The sequence below is a fragment of the Cajanus cajan genome, chromosome 4 (genome assembly GCF_000230855.2).
Source record: "Cajanus cajan strain Asha chromosome 4, NIPB_CcT2T_4, whole genome shotgun sequence".
NCBI classification, from domain to species: Eukaryota; Viridiplantae; Streptophyta; class Magnoliopsida; order Fabales; family Fabaceae; genus Cajanus; species Cajanus cajan.
This window is the reverse complement of record NC_138520.1, coordinates 1063381-1082009: the sequence shown is the minus strand read 5'-3', so window position 1 is coordinate 1082009 and position 18629 is coordinate 1063381. Positions and strand designations below refer to the sequence as shown.

Genomic DNA, 18629 nt, shown 5'->3' with positions numbered 1-18629 from the left:
CCCTTCTCTTTTAATTTTTACACACACACACACCTGAGACGCATAATTAGTTTTCAACAACGTTATAGACATATTTGACTTCCTCGACATGTTGTAGGTATCGAGCCAAATTTGTGTTTTTTCTTCGAACACTTTTCCCTATTTGCATATCTAGAAAACATATCAAATAATTTTAGTGTTCTAGAAAATATTTTTTGGAATTGTGAAATTAATGTTCTAGAAAATATTTAATAAAATTGTATTTTTAAAATATTTTCAGAAAGTACTTTTCAGCATACTAAATTTACTGTTCCAAAAAGAACTTTTCAAAATTATATAAAATAACACACTTTTAGAAAATACTTTCTAGAACATTAATTTTTCTATTTCAAAAAATACTTTTCAGAAATGTATTATTTTACATAATTGCATAAAATTCTTTTTGGAATAGTAAATTTAGTCTTCTAAATTTTTTTTTTTATAATTCAAATATATACCAACGCAACGGTGTGGTGAGATCAATGTTTGGAACCTGCAAAATCACGTTCGTGGTTGTAAATGTAATTTATAATTTATATCAACATGTTTTTAATAATTTTAGAGCAAAATCACTTTCTTGTTGTGACTGGTGATGAATCGCATCTTCAGAATTTGGAGCAAAAACCCGTCATCAAGATTTTAAATACTTGAATTGAATTCTGTGTTTTTGTCTCTCCTTATTACACGATGCAACAATCATATAGGATCACATCCCACTTGAAAGTTGAGACACATTCAACTAGTAACCTGGACCCAACTGCATCCAACATCTTTTCTTAGCCCACTTGCATTGATCAATACCCTCAAGTGTCCAATTTCCTCCCACATACCAAAACGGGCATACAGATTTGACAGCATAATGCATATCCCAACATTTTGAGGATCCAACTCAAGAGCCCTCTCAGCTGCCAATTTCCCCAGTTCTATATCCCCACGATCCACACAAGCACTCAGTAGAGCCCCCCACATTGACACACTACCCTTTCCCATTCCCTTTTTCAATGTCTTATTCAGCAATTCCCACGCCTTCTTCAATTCACCAGCCCTACATAGTAAATCAACTAGGCAGCTATAGTGTTCTGGACCAGGATCTAACTTGAACTCATTAGCCATAGACTCAAAATACTTGACACCCTCTTGAACTTGGCCAGTGCGACCACACGCTGAGATCACTGTCAGGAATGCTATTCCATCCGGTCTGATTCCTTCAACCAACATCTCATTATACAAATCAATCACTTCCTTGGAATGCCCATTCCTACCATACACACCAAGCATTGAAGTCCATAACACAACATCTCTGCTTCTTACTTCTTTTCTAATCTCCATCCCAACCAACTTGAACACTTGCCAAGCCTTTATCACCATTCCACACTTGCCATACATCTCAATCAACGCGCTCTGGAGAAACACATCGCTCTCTACATCAGGTGTCGTACGGAGCAAGTAACCATGCACTTGCCTACCCATTTCAACAGCAGATAATCCAGTGCAAGCACGCAAAGCCGCTGATAGAGTAAAGTGATCATGCTTCAATTTCAACACGTGCATCTTCCTAACTAGTTCAAGTTTCTGAACCCACAGCCCGGCCTCGCCATAACCCTTCAAAAGTGCATTGGCACACACAGTGTTCTTCTCAGGAATTTCATCGAACACAAGGGTTGCATCTCTTACATTCGACAATTTGGAGTACAAATCAATGAGAGCACTACCCAGAAAGACACTAGAAGCCCAACCTGATTTTGCCACGTGGGCGTGTATCTGCTTACCAAAATCAAGATCTTTGACTTTGGAGGAAGCGGTCAACGTGCTGCACAAAGAGTAGGTATCCAAGGGGACAGCGTTGGTGTGCATGAAGGAGAGGGACGCTAGAGCGAGAAAGGGGAAACCTTTGCGGCGTAAATCAGATATTATGGCGTTGAAGTGTAATGGGTTGGTGGAGTTCATGCATTTGAAGAAATTGTTTAGTGAGTGAAGGGTGTTAAGGTTAGGGAGGGTTGACGCATATGTCGCAATGAGTTGGGTGTGGAGATGATGAGAGAGGAAGAGCATGCCTGTTTTGAGTAGCTGAGCATGGAGTTTCTTAATGCCTGAGACATTGCCACTTACACGAGATTGCTGCAAAAACTCAAATACGTTCCACTTTGACATGTAAGAAAATTAAAATGGAATCAAGCAGAGTCGTGTTTGTTAACGTGCGACTACTATATAGTTGAGATTCAGGACACATAATGCTCATTCATCCTTTCTCTGAAAATGAAGATCTTTGTAAGCACTAAGCAGTGTCTTTGAAGCACGAGTGAGTGAAAAGAAAGGAACAGAAAAATAGAGAAAGAAAATAATAATAATAATAATAATAATAATAATCGTTAGATAAATTATTAAAATAAATAGATGACTAAGATAGAATATTTTCTTTGTATTGTGATTATTTATTTATTTGTTTTTAGTAATATGTCGAACGACTATTTTAAAATTTAAATTTATTTTTATTCTTTTAAATGTAGTTTTATTTTCTTAAATTTAGGATATTAATTTTTTATTCTTTAAATTTAAAATTATTATTTTTAGTTTTAGTAATTTTTCAAAATCTTGTTTTAATTCTACATGTTACTAATAACATATTTAAAAATGATAGATTAAGATATATATATATATATATATATATATATATATATATATATATATTATCAACTACGTTTGATGTAATATTTTTATTAATAAAAATATTATTAGGTAGATTTTATGTGATAATATTTAACAAATTTTTTGATAAAATTTGAATATAAGAACTAAAACAAGATTTTTTGAATTATATGACTAAAAAAATTAATTTTAAATTTATGAAATTAAAAATAAATATATCTTAAATTTATGTTTAAGTTATTAATATTAAATTAATTTCACTTAGGAAGAAGATATATGATATATCACTACTCCCGCATTTTGTGAGGATTACATTTTTTTTTTATTGTCTTCTTGGGGATGACACCGGGACATATATGTTAGGGCAAAAACAAATACTATTAAACAGGCAATTCGAAGATGGGTTCAAATCTGAGTTATTGTTATTATTTAATCGGGTAACAGAAAGGGCAACTTAATCCGTTCTAACATTGGGCTAGAAATAAAATGATGTTAATTGTTTTCCTTGGATGAATCATCTTAATTGTTAAAGGATCTTTTCCTCTTCTCATATATACTTATTAAACCGATAAATAGCCCGTCTTAAATATTTTGTGAGGGTGGGTGGAATAAAACACATTCCCACTAATCTTTGGCTTATTTGTACCAAAACAATTCTATAAACTGTACTTTAACCTCCTCAAGGCCATCACAGTTACTTTCGACTCCAGATTAGTACCTAGATAGTTATCAGCAGTGGAGGATTACAGGCTTCAAGTTCTCAAAGAAAGAATCAAAAGAAGAGGGGGAAAAATAATAACAACGTGGAAAATAGTCATATTTTTATCCATTTATGTTATTTGCCTATGATACACTTGCAAGTTGCGACATAATATGAAAAGCCAATTACATAGTAAACCTTTCTGCATGGGTCAACTTTTCTCAACCCTATGTTGAAAGGCAAAAACCATGAAACAAAAACTGTTATTAGAATTACTTTGGTTGCATCATGCATGTCATAGCCTATGTAAGCCAGAGGTGATGTTAATAAAAACGTCTTCTGTGCATGGAATAGTAAGGCCTCCCATTGGATGAGTGAAGCCAAATTCTTCCTCGGCTATACTTAGCAGTTCTTGAAATGAAGGCTGATTCAACAATGACACTGGTATCACAAATCTCTTCTTTTCACCCTCTCCTACATACACAGCAAAGTACCCTTTAGGCACATCTAGTGCATGATTTGCAAACAGATTAGATCGGCGAAGAACACTTGGCAAACGAATAGCCATCGAAGTAATATTATTGGTTAGAACTTGGAAGACGTTATTGCTTAATTTTCACAATTGAGTTGGGTGGAAAAGGGTTAGTGTATGCTGTGTATTTATAGATGAAAGCATAAGGAAGAATCAGCGTCGAAATTAGACATGGATTTTATTAGTGTGGGGCATATGCATTCAAAAGATCACGCGGTGTGTACTCAATCTTATTGGCAACATACGCGCTGATGACCCTCACTTCTTATTTATTGGCAAGAAACACCTACAGGTGGCTTAGAAAATTAATTTAACATAGATAGCAAACTTTCTGGTCAATTTTAAGGGACTTGAGAAAGATCCAGGATAGGATTCTCTATTCATGTTTTGTTTTGGTCGGTCTGAGTGTTCAACTTCTAAAGGAAAATTATTGGTGGACATCAAATTCTAAGTAGACACTTAGAGAGATAAAGAAATAATAGAATAAAATTGCAGGTATGATAGGCGATAAAATGATAGAAATAAAAAAACAATAAATGTGGAAGAAATGTATGATTTACATAAGAGGTGTCAATATTATATATCACCCTCACTTCTATAAACACGGGTGTTCACTGTTTGTTGACAAGATGATGTAAGTGCATGTAACATGTTCATACCACTGATCTTTTTGTACGGTGGAAACCTAATTGGTTAGATATATAAGATCAACTTTTGGCCTCAAATTAATATAATCTGATTAATTATTAGCTGTGCAATAACATATATTGATTTCTACCAGGTCATAAACTCATAATGCAAGTTCACGAATTTGAAGGTTAACACACCATTGATCTAACCATAATGCGACTCTACTATTTCTTGACAAGATATAATCGGGCCAGTGACTAACTTTGATTAGACTTCCATTTGGGTATAGTATTAACCACTCCATGTTTTGGGGTTTTAACCCCCCTTGTTGACCAAAAAAAAAAAAAAACCACTCCATTGTACGATGGAAATTTAGTTGATTAGATTCACATTTCTGCTCAAATGCCATCTGAATATTTGATTGTACTGATCCAATAAGAATGCAAGTCCACGGTTTGGAATTTCATGATAATTTATTTCTTTGTCAACGTTCAAATTGGAACTACATTCAACTGCTTTCAACTGGTTTTATGAAGGCAATTGACTCATTTATATGGCTTCACTTGAAAGTTGAAAGTTCATCCTTTCCTTCCTATCTCATGATATTTAGTTTAAATATCTTTTTGATTTTCAAAATTTTATGAATTTTATCTTTTAATTTTTATGTTACATTTTAGTATATATATACATTATTTTTTTCCCTTTTAATTCTCGTTGTTTATTATTATATAAATTAAAAAATAAAATTTATGGAACTATAAAAAATTAAAAAGAAATAATATATATATATATATATATATACATGAATTAAAATAAAATATTTTTAATTATAGAGTTTAAAAGTTAAAATTAATTAAAAACCAAAAAGGTATTTAAATCATGTCATTTTTATTCTTTTTCCGACTAAACCCTAATATGCTACTTGTATTGGTCAGATTGCAGATGTAGATAAAAAGTATTCCAGACGAAAGAGGAACTTGGCAGTACTGTAAGCCTATTGGTTTTTTTTGCCAAAATATAGTTGCAATTTGCTCCCTAGTTGTCTAAGTTTTAATGCAATTTGGAAAAAAGGATTACAAGGACCACTAACAGTAAGAAAAATGGGAAGAAACCAAGTGAGAATTCTGAATAGACATTAAATGTTGTTACAGAAAAGATTTTGGGTCCTTCACCTGTAATTTTGGTGATGTTAACTGTGTTCCGTTAATAGGAGAGGAAGCTTCCCGGATCCTACGTACTTCATTCATTTGAGTGGAGTGGGGTATCCGCGCCTAGTAACCCCAAGCGTGTGGTTCAGCGGTAGGGATTGATCCACGCTTATGTAAGGTCAGGGGTTCGAATCCTTCCTTGTGTATGCAGCCGCGTTAAATCTTGGGACCAACTATCCTACCTTTTAAGGTGCCTCTAACGTAGCGAGGAGATTAGTCACTGCTATCGACGGTGGATACTCCAGGAACGAAAAAAAATATGATAGTACTGTCTAGTCATTAGTGCTTAGTCACGGTGGGCTTCTTGCCCCTATTATTTTTTCATCAATAAATAAATTCAAAGGAAATTTTCACATTTTAATTCAATTGACTAGTTTAGTTTGCTACTCAATTATTGAATTACCCCTTCACGATTCCTAAACATGGAAAACCATATATCATGCCTTATTAACAATTGATTTGGTAGGTTTGATCCTCGATCTATTGTATTTTCTTACAACAACAAACAATAACAATTATACAAGCTATATACTTTAGCCTCCTTAGGGATATCAAAGTTACTTTCAATACCAGATTAGTACCTAGTTAAATATCAGTAGTAAAAAACAGAAAAAAGGGTAAAAGAAGGGGGTAGAACTGTAAACAACATGGAATATAGTCAAGTTTTTTTATCCATTTTTTGTATTGATGTTCATTGCCTATGATACAATATTACAATTGCATAGCAAAACCTTTCGGCATGGGTAAACTTTTTCTCAACACCACATGTTGAAAGGCAAAAACCATGAAACAAAAACTTTCTTCAGATTTACTTTGGCTGCATTTCATAGCCTATGTAAACCAGAGGTGATGTTAACGAAAATTTCTTCCGTGCAGGGAATTATGAGGCCACCCATTGGATTACTGAAGCCAAATTCTTCCTCCGCTATACTTAGCAGTTCTTGAAACGAAGGCTGATTCAACAATGACACTGGTATCACAAATCTCTTCATTTTTCCCTCTCCTACGTACACAGCAAAGTGCCCTTTAGGCACATCCAGTGATGCTGCAGCTGCATGATTTGCAAACAGATTAGATCGGCGAAGAATGTGTTTAGCACTCAAAACACTAGGCAAACGAATAGCCATATCAGTAGTATTGGTTAGACTTAGAAACGTTTGAAAGAGGTTATTGTGTTTCACAATTGAGTTGGATGAGAAAAGTTTAGGATAAGCTTTGTATTTATAGATGAAAGCGTGAGGAAGAATCCGTGGTGAGTGTAGACATATGGTTTATTAGTGTGGGACATATGCATTCAAAAGAACACGCAGTGTGTACTCAAACTTATTGGCGAAAACGTGTAAGACCTTCACTTCTTATTTATTGCGGAGGTTGACCACATGTAGATGGCTCACAAATTAATTATTTCAACATAGATGATATAAGTGCAAGTTTCTACCTCTTTGTACGGTGGAGATCTAATTGGTTAAATTAGATCCACATTTCCCTTCAAATATCATCTTATTTTTTTGGACTTATCTAATCTTAATGCAAGTCCACTGATTGAAAGGTAAACCCCATTGATCTAATCATAACGTGAGTCTACTTTTTCTTGACAAGATGGTTTAAATGGGCCAAAGGCCAAATTTGATTAAATGAGTATAGTATCAAGTATCAACCACTCTTTTGTACGATGGAAGTTTAATTGGTTAGATCCAGATTCAGATTTTCCCTCAAAAACATGTACTGATTATACTGATCTAATCAGAACGCAAGTCCAAAGATTGGAATTCCATGATCATTTATTTTCTAGTCACCATAAAACTGAACTAGATTCAAATTAAATTCAAACTGCTTTTACTATTGGATTTACTAAAGACAATTGAGTGATTGACTCATTTTTAGGTGCTCCCCAGTCATTTAAGTTTCAATGGAATTTTAAAAAAAGATTATAAACCAGAAGGATCACTAACAATGCAAATTAACGGGGAAAAACCAATTAATTTGTGTTCAGGATAGTAATTGCTGTCATAGTAATAATTTTGGGCCCTTCACCCTTAATTTCTGTTATTAACTGTTCTCCATTAATAATTACTAATCCCTTTGAAATAAAGAGAAGAGGTAAAATAGTGAAGGTGATCTGTTCCAACTTACAAATGGGTTTTGTTGATCTGTTCCTGTGTCAGTTGAAGTTGTGAACAAGCTGCTCAGATTGTATGGCTTTTCATGGGGAAAATAGATCCCTGGTATTGAACTGATAAATTGGGAGAAGAATGAAAAGTATTGTGTACTGACTAATAACATATAACTATTAAGACTACCAAACTGCACTAATCACTCTAAACTGAATTGATTAATGAAATGAGACAAATAGCTAAGTGTTGTTGAGGAACTGCTGTCACTTCTGGCACTCAGTTTCTCTAGTGGCTATCTGTTTAGGTCAAATTTGTTATGAAACTTAAATTAGGAGTTTTATTTTGTTTTAATAATATTAATGGTGTGAATTATGAGAGACATTTAAAGATGTAAACGTTGTGTTTTTCTTTCAACTACAAATAAGTGTAATTTCATTTGCAACAAAAAAGAGAATATACAGAGAGTTTATTTGCTCCCAAATTTATGCCTTTTATCATTAACAAATTGGTATCAGAGCTTGTGTGCGTGAGGTGAGAGTGAGCCGACCTGAGCCGACCTGGTGTAGCGGAACGGAAGAACCGAACTATTCTTGATATGGTTCGATCTATGTTGAAAGGGAAGAATATGCCGAAGAAGTTTTGGGCAGAGGCAGTGCAGTGTGCAATCTATGTGCAAAATAGATGTCCACATGCAAAGCTAGGAGAGAAGACGCCTCAGGAGATCTGGAGTGGCATGAAGCCAAGTGTTTCTCATCTTAGGGTGTTCGGTAGCTTGGCCTATGGGCAAGTACCAAGACAGCAGAGGACAAAGTTAGAAGATCGAAGCAAGAAGTATATATTTATTGGATATGATGAAAAATCCAAAGCATACAAGTTATTTGATCCTGATAACAAAAAGGTGGTGGTGAGCCGAGATGTTCACATGGAGGAAACAAAGCAATGGTGTTGGAGTAACTCGGCCGAAGAAGAAACCAGCTCGGACATTGTTGTACCTTCAACAATAACTACGACCGAGCTCTCAGATGAAGAATCCGAGCTACAACAGCCAAGGATGAGAAGCCTGAGGGAAATTTACGACACTACAAGTGAAGTCCATGCTGTATGTCTTCTTGCCGACTCTGAAGACTTGAGTTTTGAGAAAGCTGTCCAAGATGAGAAGTGGAGAACAGCTATGGATGAGGAGTTTGAAGCGATTGAGCGTAATAAAACTTGGGAATTGACCAACCTTCCTGAAGGAGCTCAGCCCATTGGAGTAAAATGGGTGTACAAAAAGAAGTTGAATGCTGAGGGAGAAGTTGAGCGTTATAAAGCTCGGCTTGTTGTGAAGGGCTATAAACAAAAGGAAGGAGTTGACTATGATGAGGTTTTTGCTCCTGTCACGAGAATGGAGTCAATCCGACTTCTGATCTCGTTAGCTGCTCAGAGACAATGGAAAATTCTACAGATGGATGTGAAGTCAGCCTTTCTAAATGGAGTGCTGAAGGAGGAGGTGTATGTTGAGCAACCACTCGGGTACATGAAGAGAGGAGAAGAAAAGAAGGTGCTGAGATTGAGAAAAGCCCTCTACGGGTTGAAGCAAGCTCCTCGTGCTTGGAATGAAAGGATTGATGGGTATTTCAAGAAAAACGGGTATGAACAATGTCCGTACGAGCATGCCTTGTACATAAAGAAATCAGGAAAAGATATGATGGTAGTTGCTCTCTATGTCGACGACCTCATATTCACTGGAAACAATGCTAAACTGATCAAGGAGTTCAAGGAGATAATGAAGAAAGAGTTCGAGATGACTGACTTAGGCTTGATGAAATATTTTCTTGTCCTAGAAGTGAAGCAATCGGATGAAGGGATTTTTATATCCCAAGAAAGGTATGCACTTGAAATCCTAAAGAAGTTTAAAATGGAGGATTGCAATCCGGTTTCTACTCCAATGAAACCAGGCACAAAACTTTCAAAGTTTGATGGAGGAGATCGAGCTGATTCTGGGAGATATCGGAGCTTAGTCGGAAGTCTGAGGTACCTTACAAGCACGAGACCCGACTTAATGTTGAGTGTTGGGATAACGAGCAGATTCATGGAGGATCCGAGCTACACACATTGGAAGGCCTTGAAGAGAATTTTGAGATATGTACGAGGAAGCCTATCACTTGGTCTTTTCTATTCAAAATCGGACGACTACCGATTAGTGGGTTACTCGGACAGTGATTGGTGTGGAGATGTTGATGATCGGAAGAGTACCTCGGGTTACGTATTTCTACTCGGGAATACGGCTTTTACTTGGCTGTCAAAGAAGCAGCCTATTGTAACTCTGTCGACCTGCGAGGCCGAGTACGTGGCGGCATCTTGGAGTGTATGTCATGCAGTTTGGCTTTCAAATTTACTGAGGCATATGGGAGTAATCCGAGATGAAGCGATTGTGATCCGAGTTGATAACAAGTCGGCAATCGAGTTGGCAAAGAATCCGGTCAATCATGGAAGGAGCAAGCACATTGACGTCCGATTTCATTTCATCCGAGAGCAGATCAGACAAGGAAAAGTCGAGTTGGAGCATGTCGGAAGCCGAGTTCAAGCAGCAGACATATTTACCAAGCCACTGCCGACTACACTGCTCGAGAATTGCAAACTTAAATTAGGAGTTTTATTTTGTTTTAATAATATTAATGGTGTGAATTATGAGAAGCATTTAAAGATGTAAACGTTGTGTTTTTCTTTCAACTACAAATAAGTGTAATTTCATTTGCAACAAAAAAGAGAATATACAGAGAGTTTATTTGCTCCCAAATTTATGCCTTTTATCATTAACAAAATTGTTTGGCCAAATAAGATTTTACTCTATCCTGGGTTTGGCTTGTATAATCCTTCTAAAAGGAATTTAAGAATAGCAATTTTGCTACAGAATCTTCATTAATAAATCAAAAGAAAAAATTGGCTTCATATTCATCTATTTCCTTTGAAATTAAAGACAAAAATGAAAAATAAGCATAATAACTTGATGAAACGTGTGAGCAAACAACCAATGAATTCTGACTTTTGTTCACTGGTATTATTTTATCAGTTAATAACTTTTTTAAATTTTTATTTTTTTATTTTTTATAATAGTTCTTGCAGCAATGGGAAAGAAAAAATAGGTGACAATATGACAAATTATGAGATGTATATGCGGAGGCCTCTGGTCGATTCATGGATTAACAAGCATGTATGCTATTTTAAGACCATAAGATTTGAATAGGTATCCAAGGGAACATTGTTGGTGTGCTTAAAAGAGAAGGCTGTGACCATAAGATTTGAATAGGTATCCAAGGGAACATCGTGGGTGTTGTACATTATACTATGCTCCTTTGTTACTTTCAAATACATATTTGAAAAGTATCCAATATTTTATTTAATTATTATTTATTTATTTTTTTCGGGATACTTTCAAGATATTTATTAAATACTTGTAGATATATACATATCTAAAATGTATCCAAAAAGCTTTTAGCCCATATCAGTATATATATCACATTCACACAGGGAAAACTGCAACCATCTCACCATCTATTCAGCGTTCAGCCACGTAACGTTACTGTGTAGTGCCTAGCTGAGCTTCTTTCCCCTGTTATTATTTCATCGAGAATTAAAATTAAGATTTAAGAGTTTCGCTATTTGGTGTGAGAGAATATGGTACGAAACTACATGAATATATGTGGACGTATTGTATTTATTATTTGAAGGTTATAGAAATAAAAATAAAAAAGAGTATTTGAAAGAAATTAAGGGCAGAGTTTCATGTATAGGCGTTTATGCAATTTATTTTCGTATCAAACAGGATGTCTCTTAAATTAAAAATGTATTTTTCACATTTTAATTCAATTGACTAGTTTAGTTTGTCACTCAATCAATGAAGTGCCCCTTTACAATTCATAAACACAAAAAGATATACCATGCTTGGTATTTTACAAAGATGAAAATTTGACAGTTCAACAATGGATATTTTGGTTGGTTTGGTCCACAATCCTTTTTTTTTTTTTTTTTTACAACGACAACAATTTTACAAACTATACTTGATATAAAGTTCACTCGGAAAGAACCAAAAAGCAAAGGGCTAAAAGACAATAAACATAGGATATAGTCATGTTTTTAATCCTTTTTGAGTGATGTTCTTTGCCTACGATACACTTGCAATATAATCTGAAAATCCAATAGCATAGTAAACCTTTCTGCATGGTCATCTTTAATGAACTCCATGTTGAAAGGCAAACATCATAAAACAAAAACTGTCTTCAGATTTACTTTAGCTGCGTGTTCATACTACGTAAGCCAGAGGTGATGTTAAGGAAAATGTCTTCTGTGCATGGAATAGTAAGGCCACCCATTGGATGAGTGAAGCCAAATTCAGCCTCAGCTATACCTAACAGTTCTTGAAATGAAGGTTGATTCAACAATGACACTGGTATCACAAATCTCTTCTTTTCACCTTTTCCTACATACACTGCAAAGTGCCCTTTAGGCACATCCAGTGATGTTGCAGCTGCATGATTTACAAACAGGTTAGATCGACGAAGAATGTGTTTAGCACTCAAAACACAAGGCAAACGAATAGCCATTCCAGTAGTATTGCTTAGAACTTGGAAGTGGCTATTGTTTATCACAGTTGAGTTGAGTGAAAAATGTTTAGCACATGCTGTATATTTATAGACGAAAGCGCGAGGAAGAATCAGCGGTGAAAGTAGACATGGTTTATTTGTGTGGGGCATATTGTTGAAAAATCTTAAATTTCTAGAGATTCCGAGATATCCGAGATATCCGAGATATCCGATTTAAGTTATCTGGAATTATTTGATTTATCTTTTGAGTTATTTTGTTTCAGATTAGATAAGATAGTTTTTTTGATAAGTTTTGATTTGATAAGATATTTTATTATCTTCTTGTTAGTTCAGTACGTTGTAAAATGGCTATTTAAAGGTCATCTCTTATTCAATAAAAAATACAGTGAGTTGCTACATTCACCACAACATTAGTATTACCTCGTCTCTATTATTTTTCTACAAATTGGTATCAGAGCTTTATGCTCTGAGTGCCGAGTGTGAGAGGAAAACAGTGTGCGCCTGTGAAGGAGGAAGAAAGAAGAAAGAGAGAGTAATGGCAAAGGTTGTAAATGGAATGACCGTACCACAACTGTCAAAGAAAATCAATTATGATAATTGGTGTTTACAGATGAAGACCCTATTGGGTTCCCAAAGTCTATGGGACATAGTAGAGAAGGGGTACCGAGAACCCGAGGAGGACGAAGACCAATCTGTGGCTCAGATTGCCACATTGGAAAAGACACGAGTGAATGACAAATCGGCTTTGTATTTTTTATACAATGTCGTGGATGAGTCAGGCTTCGAGAAGATTGCAAACGCTGCATCTTCAAAGGAAGCATGGAAGATCTTGGAGGTTGCGCACAGAGGTAATCACTGTGTCAGACAGATCCGACTTCAAACTCTCCGAGGAGAGTTTGAGTGTTTGAAGATGGAGGATAAGGAACAAGTATCCGAGTACATAACTCGGGTGGAGAAGGTGGCTAACCAACTCGGAAGGAATGAGGAGTCAATGCCAACAAGTAGAATTGTGGAGAAAATCTTGAGATCATTAACAGATGATTTCGAGAGTATCGCATGCGTAATTGAGGAGTCAAAGGACTTGTCAGTCCTCTCAGTAGAAGAGCTCGCTGGGTCACTCGAAGCCCACGAACAAAGGAGGAGGAAGATGAAATTAACAGATGATTTCGAGAGTATCGCATGCGTAATTGAGGAGTCAAAGGACTTGTCAGTCCTCTCAGTGGAAGAGCTCGCTGGGTCACTCGAAGCCCACGAACAAAGGAGGAGGAAGATGAAGAATACACTTGATCAAGCATTACAGGTGCAACTTAATTTGAATGAAACTCGGAACACCCAGGGCCGAAGATTAGGAGGCAAAGGACGAGGTGATCATGGAGGACGAGGCAAAGGACGAGGTGATCATGGAGGTGATCAAGGACGAGGTAGAGGACGAGGTGATCATGGAGGTGGACAAGGACGAGGTGATCGTAGCCAAGGAAGTCAGCCGAGGTCCGAGGTGGAATGTTATAAGTGTGGCAAACTCGGCCACTACGCAAAAGAATGCAGATCGGCAAATTGCTACAACTGTGGCAAATACGGTCACATAGCAAAGTATTGCCGAGCTAAAAGCCGAAGTGAAGAGAAAGAGAAGAATCTTCTCACAGAAGAAGAGGACGAGGAAGCAGGAATTTTGATGATGACGCAGAGCTCGGAGACCAAGCTACGTCCGAACTGTGCCTCCGAGGTTCAGCTAAACTTAAGTTGCGTGGAGAGATCAGCAGTTGAGCTTCCAAGCTCAGATGAGAAGTCAGAGGCCGAGCTTGATTCGAGTTGCTTAAACAACTCGGTCTGGTATTTGGACACTGGGGCGAGCAATCATATGTGTGGAGAAGAGAGTTTCTTCAACGAACTCATCAAGGTGAAGGCTGGATTCGTGTCATTTGGAGATGATTCCAAGGTTGCGGTAAAAGGGCATGGAACCATCAAGTTTATGCAGAAGGATGGACGAGTTGGAGAAATAAGAAATGTCTACTACGTTCCCGAACTTAAGAGCAACATCTTAAGCATGGGGCAGATGATGGAGAAAGGCAACTCGGTTCTGATGAAGGATCGAGTGCTTTATTTGAAAGACAAGCATGATCGTTTAATAGCCCGAGTGGAGATGAAAAAGAATCGGGCATTCTCGTCTTGGGCATTTAAACTTTGGAGGTTTGGTCGAGCTATCAAGGAAGGAGTTGGTGCACGGACTGCGTGGTGATGAGTTTGACAAGAAGTTTTGTGAAGCGTGTGTACTCGGAAAGCATTCAAGAACAAGTTTTCCGAGCTCGTCCGAGCACAAAGCAAAGGAGCAAGACATCTACAACTCCACTGACGAGTTACATGTAGTGTGTCTATTGACAGGAACAGAAGATATAAAGTTTGAAGAGGCGGTACTTGATGAGAGATGAAAGAAAGCAATGGATGAGGAAATCGGATCAATTGAGAAGAGTGAGACGTGGAAGCTGACAGATTTACCCACAGGAGCTCGGCCAATTGGTTTGAAGTGGGTATACAAAAGGAAGACAAATGCAAATGGCGAAGTGGAGCGCTACAAAGCTCGTCTTGTGGCGATGGGTTATAAACAGCAGAAAGGCATTGATTATGATGAAGTTTTTGCACCCGTGACAAGGATGGAAACGATTCGATTACTACTGTCCTTAGCAACTCAGCATGGATGGAAGATACAACAAATGGACGTGAAGTCAGCATTCTTGAATGGGGTGTTGGAGGAAGAAGTCTACGTGGAGCAACCTCTAGGGTACATGAGGAGAGGTGAAGAGAAGAAAGTGCTGAAGCTCAAAAAGGCTTTGTACGGTTTGAAGCAAGCTCCTCGAGCATGGAATGAGAGAATAGACACCTACTTCAAGAGAAATGGTTATGAACAATGTCCGTATGAACATGCTCTCTATTTAAAGAAGTGCAAAGGAGATATATTGTTCGTTGCTCTATACGTGGATGACTTGATATTCATGGGAAGCAAAGCTGAGCTAGTTGAGGAGTTTAAAGAAGTGATGAAGAGGGAGTTTGAGATGACCGATTTGGACATCATGAAGTACTTTCTGGGTTTAGAGGTGGACCAAAGAGCAACAGGTATTTTTGTATCCCAAAAGAGGCATCGACCACCGCGGCGCCGGGGGTGCTGGACGTCACGTGGCTCGCGGGGCCATGATACGCGGAGGAGTATCGCGCTCTGGTGGAAGAGGCATCGAAATGAAAGAAGAAGGAGAAATTTAAGATTATGGGGGAGTTTTGTTGGAAAATCTTAAATTTCTAGAGATTCTGAGATATCCGAGATATCCGAGATATCCGATTTAAGTTATCTGGAATTATTTGATTTATCTTTTGAGTTATTTTGTTTCATATTAGATAAGATAGTTTTTTTGATAAGTTTTGATTTGATAAGATATTTTATTATCTTCTTGTTAGTTCAGTACGTTGTAAAATGGCTATTTAAAAGCCATCTCTAATTCAATAAAAAATACAGTGAGTTGCTATGTTTACCACAACATTAGTATTACCTCGTCACTATTATTTTTCTACACATATGTATTCAAAAGATCACACAGTGTGCTCAAACTTTCGGACAAAAAAAGTGTTGATGACCTTTACTGTTTATTTATTATAGAAAATGATAAATTTTTAGAGAACTATAGCTGGATTACAAAATTAATTATTTCAACAAAAATAAAGTTTCTACCAATTTTGTACCATGGAAATTTAATTGGTTAGATTAGATCCACATTTTCACTCAAACATAATCTGATTATGTGCCGAACAAAACATATACTAGTGATCAGTACTCATCTAATGCAAGTACACTGATTGGAAGGTGAATCAATCTCATTGATCTAATTATGATGTTAGTCTACTTTTTCTTGACAAGATGGTATAAATAGGTCAGAGACAAAATTTGATTAAATGATTAGGGTATAGTATCAACCACTCTGTTGTACGACGCCAATGTAATTGGTTAGATCCACATTTCTGCCCAAAAACCATCTGCCGTGCAACACATGTACTGATTATACTTATCTTATCAGAATTCTAGTCCATTGATTCCAATTTCATGATGAATTATTTCCCTGTCACCATCAAAACCTTAGCTAGATTTCAATTAAGTTCACATGGCTTGTAAGTCTAGAATTTATCAGAAGCAAATGACTGATTTGTACCAAATATAATTTGAGAGTAAACTTCATTTTCGTCAATGAAATTGTGAAGCGTTGTTAACTTATGGTAGTCCTTGAATTAGTTTCTAAATTTGAATTGTGTGGGTCAGGTTAGTCCTTGCTGATAGCCATCCACTAACTTGGTTAGCCAACATTTACTATTTTGACAACCACATGTGATAACACACAGGAGGGACAAAAATGAGGATGAAGACTAATTTTTGGTGAAAGTGAGGCAGTAATATTGGCTTCGACTAACAGACTGCATTAATAAAAGAGATATATTGACTTCAAATTAAACTATTTCTCATTAGAAAGACAGAGAAAATGAAAATAATAATAATATGCAACATAGCATATATGCAATTAATAGTTTCTAAATTTCGTTCCCTGATTTTTTAGTAGATTTGTGAGAGGAATTTTATCACCATTTAGAACCCTTTTGCTTGGGGCCACTTTTCTCATCCCCATGTTAAACGAATACAAAAAAATTTCATCTTCGGATTTAATTTAGCCAGCTAATCATTAAAGTCTATGCAAGGCATAGGTAATATTAAGGAAGTATATCTTCTTTGCAGGGAATTATAAGGCAACGGTCATTGGATGATTGAAACCAAATTTTTCCTTGGCTATACTTAGCAGTTCTTGAAATGAGGGTTGATTAACCAAACCTCTTAATCCGAAGGTTAGAAGGTCTACTATGGACATGTGGTCAACCTGATACTTCTAAAATCGATTACTGCAAAATAATGTTTGATCAGCACATACTGTATCTTACGAGTGTAAATTAGTTCTTGGTTGTTAATTTTTTAATACAACGTGAATTATGTTTATGAGGGGTAAAAAATAAAAAAGAGAGCTGATTCAAAAATGAAACCAAATACCTCCTTTTTTCAACCTCTGCTACATATGCAGCAAAATATCCTTTAGGACATCAAGTAATGTTGCTGCTACTTGATTCCCCGTTGGCAGAGAATGTGTTCAACACCAATGAAAGTAGGGAAACAATGCAGCCATAATAATAATATGGATTAGCACTTTGAGGAAATTATTTCTCTCAATTGGGTTGGGGGAAGAAAGATATATGTTGTGTATTTATGGATAGAACTACTAGAAGCTGGAGAAAAATGTCATTGATGTGAAGGGAATTGGGCACGTAACTGTGAGAGACATAAGCATTTAAAGGATCACACGGTCTACACTATATGTTATAGGGCGAAAGCTGTTGATTACTTGAATTGTGCATTAGTTGTAACTAACGGATATTGGTTGACCAAAATGTGAGAAGAAGAAAAATGCGTGGACAATAACATAATTTATGAGATGTATATAGATATCCAAGGCAATACCATTGGTGTGCATAAAGGAGATCCAAGGCTGCAAGAGTGATAGAAGGTGGTTGTTAGGAATGCATGAGGCATATGTGGCAATGACTTGGGAGTAAATTATGGGAGGGGAAGAGCATGCATCTTCTCTGTAGCTCAACACTTTTAATTCCCGTACTATTCTTATTTCTTGAATTTGATTTTTCATTATTTACTTTCTTTTTACAAATTTGATTCCTCTACCATTTTTGTGTGAAATTTAATTCATTTGTTAACTTGATATCTAATATTTAATATAACATTTTACTATATTCCGAATTCAAATTATTTATCTCTTTATTGTATTTTAATTGGTATCCCATTGACCAAAAAATTATATGTCATTTAAAATATTTATTTGTATATAATTTTTGTTCTCTTTTACATTATTCAATTTGTCCTTATTTTTATCTTAGATTATGGGAATTTCTTTTTCTTATAAAATACATCAATTTCATGAAAATATTCTTCAACTTGATTTCAAGCTGTTATTGATCTTTATAATAACATTGTCAAGAATAATTTAGGTAGATTGAATCAATTAATAAGAAAAAATAATATTCTTGTCAATTGTTCATATAAAATGTACTATTTTATTTTTTTTATTTGTCTTGGTGAAATTTTGGTTAGTCACTTTTTATTTGAAC

General features: G+C 36.0%; 5 protein-coding genes across 5 annotated transcripts; 1 reads left to right on the top strand and 4 right to left on the bottom strand.

Moving 5' to 3' along the window:
• Nucleotides 1-753: 753 nt before the first annotated feature.
• On the bottom strand, nucleotides 754-2169 carry LOC109802790 (putative pentatricopeptide repeat-containing protein At3g23330). Its single transcript, XM_020364185.1, has one exon. The coding sequence runs from the start codon at nucleotides 2167-2169 to the stop codon at nucleotides 754-756; it is 1416 nt and encodes a 471-aa protein (XP_020219774.1).
• A 1291-nt stretch (nucleotides 2170-3460) lies between these two features.
• On the bottom strand, nucleotides 3461-4010 carry LOC109801917 (auxin-induced protein 15A-like). The gene has a single exon (XM_020363083.3). It carries the CDS (start codon nucleotides 3930-3932, stop codon nucleotides 3660-3662), a length of 273 nt encoding a protein of 90 aa, XP_020218672.1. The 5' UTR covers nucleotides 3933-4010; the 3' UTR covers nucleotides 3461-3659.
• Nucleotides 4011-6365: 2355 nt separating this feature from the next.
• Nucleotides 6366-6938, bottom strand: LOC109801913 (auxin-responsive protein SAUR23). The gene has a single exon (XM_020363080.3). It carries the CDS (start codon nucleotides 6859-6861, stop codon nucleotides 6559-6561), a length of 303 nt encoding a protein of 100 aa, XP_020218669.1. The 5' UTR covers nucleotides 6862-6938; the 3' UTR covers nucleotides 6366-6558.
• Nucleotides 6939-11321: 4383 nt separating this feature from the next.
• LOC109802791 (auxin-responsive protein SAUR22-like) lies at nucleotides 11322-12581 on the bottom strand. Its single transcript, XM_020364186.3, has one exon. It carries the CDS (start codon nucleotides 12579-12581, stop codon nucleotides 12114-12116), a length of 468 nt encoding a protein of 155 aa, XP_020219775.2. The 3' UTR covers nucleotides 11322-12113.
• Nucleotides 12582-12966: 385 nt separating this feature from the next.
• LOC145956999 (uncharacterized) lies at nucleotides 12967-14667 on the top strand. Its single transcript, XM_083073229.1, has 2 exons — nucleotides 12967-13389; nucleotides 14116-14667. The coding sequence occupies exons 1-2, from the start codon at nucleotides 12967-12969 to the stop codon at nucleotides 14665-14667; spliced, it is 975 nt and encodes a 324-aa protein (XP_082929355.1).
• Nucleotides 14668-18629: the final 3962 nt, after the last annotated feature.

What these genes read in the sequence shown, in the direction of transcription:
- LOC109802790 (XM_020364185.1), bottom strand. Translation starts at nt 2,169, where the DNA reads ATGTCAAAGTGGAACGTATTTGAGTTTTTGCAGCAATCTCGTGTAAGT.
- LOC109801917 (XM_020363083.3), bottom strand. Translation starts at nt 3,932, where the DNA reads ATGGCTATTCGTTTGCCAAGTGTTCTTCGCCGATCTAATCTGTTTGCA.
- LOC109801913 (XM_020363080.3), bottom strand. Translation starts at nt 6,861, where the DNA reads ATGGCTATTCGTTTGCCTAGTGTTTTGAGTGCTAAACACATTCTTCGC.
- LOC109802791 (XM_020364186.3), bottom strand. Translation starts at nt 12,581, where the DNA reads ATGCCCCACACAAATAAACCATGTCTACTTTCACCGCTGATTCTTCCT.
- LOC145956999 (XM_083073229.1), top strand. Translation starts at nt 12,967, where the DNA reads ATGGCAAAGGTTGTAAATGGAATGACCGTACCACAACTGTCAAAGAAA. An exon ending in ACATAACTCGGGTGGAGAAG is followed by an intron (nt 13,390 to 14,115) that starts GTGGCTAACCAA and finishes ATGATGACGCAG; the next exon opens with AGCTCGGAGACCAAGCTACG.